Source organism: Plasmopara halstedii (genome assembly GCF_900000015.1).
Source record: "Plasmopara halstedii genome assembly, contig: Scaffold_525, whole genome shotgun sequence".
In the NCBI taxonomy this organism is placed as follows: domain Eukaryota; phylum Oomycota; class Peronosporomycetes; order Peronosporales; family Peronosporaceae; genus Plasmopara; species Plasmopara halstedii.
Genome location: NW_020187445.1, coordinates 937,692 through 939,066, shown reverse-complemented (window position 1 = coordinate 939,066; position 1,375 = coordinate 937,692). Strand labels below are relative to the sequence as shown.

Sequence of the window (1,375 nt, the reverse complement as noted above, 5' to 3'; positions counted from 1 at the left end):
CAATGAGATAGCGGATGGTTTGGCGTCTGGCGACGACAAATTAGTTGAAAAAGGTGTCGAAGCTGGTATTGCAGCTAGGAACGAGGTACGGAGCGATGAGATGATTGAGCAGATGGATGAGGATATCGAGGAAGAACAGGTGGACGAGCTGTCGAGAGAGATCGAGGATGCTGTAGAGGAGGTTGAGACGGAAGATGACGCATCGACAACCGAAGCAGTCGAAAAAGCTACGAAAGCTCTCAAGAAAAACACTGACGAAAATGAAGTCGAGGAGGAAGACGATGAGGAGGATGATGGAAATGGAGACGATGCAGATAACAAAAAAGTCGAGGATAGCGAAGAAGTGCGATATCGCAATCGCCGTCGTCTTTCGCTCAAAGATTTGGCAGAGACCGAAAAACACTTAAAGGATGACAAGAAGGCTGTAGAGGCTGCAAAGTCAAAGGAGGCTGAAGCTGCAAAGGAGCTAGTTGAGGGATTAGCAACTAACAACAATACGGAAGTTGATAATGCCGTTGCAGCTGGTCTTGCTGCAAGGGAGGAGGAGAAAGAAGCCGAAGTTTATGAGGAAATAGACGAAGATATGGAAAAGGAACAGATTGAGCAGGTGGCTCAGGAATTTGACGAAATGGAAAAAGCTATAGATGAAGATCAGAAGGCGTTAACTGCAGCAAAGCAGAAGGAGGCGACAGCTACGAAGAGGCTGAAAAAGGCCCTGTCGTCCAATAATGACGAGGAGGTTGACAAGGCTATTGCAGCTAAACTTGCTGCTGAGGAGGAAGAAGACATGGACGAAGTGAAGGAGGAAATGGACGAGGAAAATGCAGACAAACAGATGGAGGAATTAGCAGAAGTGCTGCACATTGCCGAAGATGACGATAAGGAATCCAAAGAACCCGAGAGTTCATCAAAATCTGCTGAGAAGACAGCGAATGACGAGGATGCGGACGAGGATGCGGATGAGGTTACGGATGAGGATGCGGATGAGGATGCAAACAGTGATGAAAATGAGGATGCGGACGGGGATCACGATAATGAGAATGAGGAAAAAGACGGCGAAGAAGAAGAGCAGACTCAACGTCGTTCCCGTCGACGTCTGTCACTCGATGAGCTGGTTGAAGTCGAGAAAGACCTGGATGAGGATACGAATGCTATCAAGAAGGCGAAAAAAAAAGAAGCTGAAGCTGAAAAAGAGTTGGCAGAAGGTTTGGAATCTGACAATGAGGAGGAGATTGACGAGGCCATTACTGCTAAGCTTGCTGCTGAGGAAGAAGAAAAGAAAGACGAAGCAGTGAAGAAAATGGACGAGGATCTTGAGGAAGAGCAGGTGGAGGATATTACGGAAGAATTAGTGGAGGCCGAGAATAATATTGAT

At 47.0% G+C, this 1,375-nt stretch overlaps 1 protein-coding gene across 1 annotated transcript in view; it reads left to right on the top strand.

The window, feature by feature from the left end:
- Positions 1–112: 112 nt before the first annotated feature.
- PHALS_10815 (uncharacterized protein) overlaps positions 113–1,375 on the top strand; it is a gene marked incomplete at both ends in the record, with an annotated part of 1,287 nt that continues 24 nt past the window's right edge. The window contains one exon of the mRNA XM_024726308.1: positions 113–1,375. This exon is cut by the window's right edge and continues 24 nt beyond it. Coding sequence (XP_024576998.1) covers positions 113–1,375 — 1,263 coding nt within the window.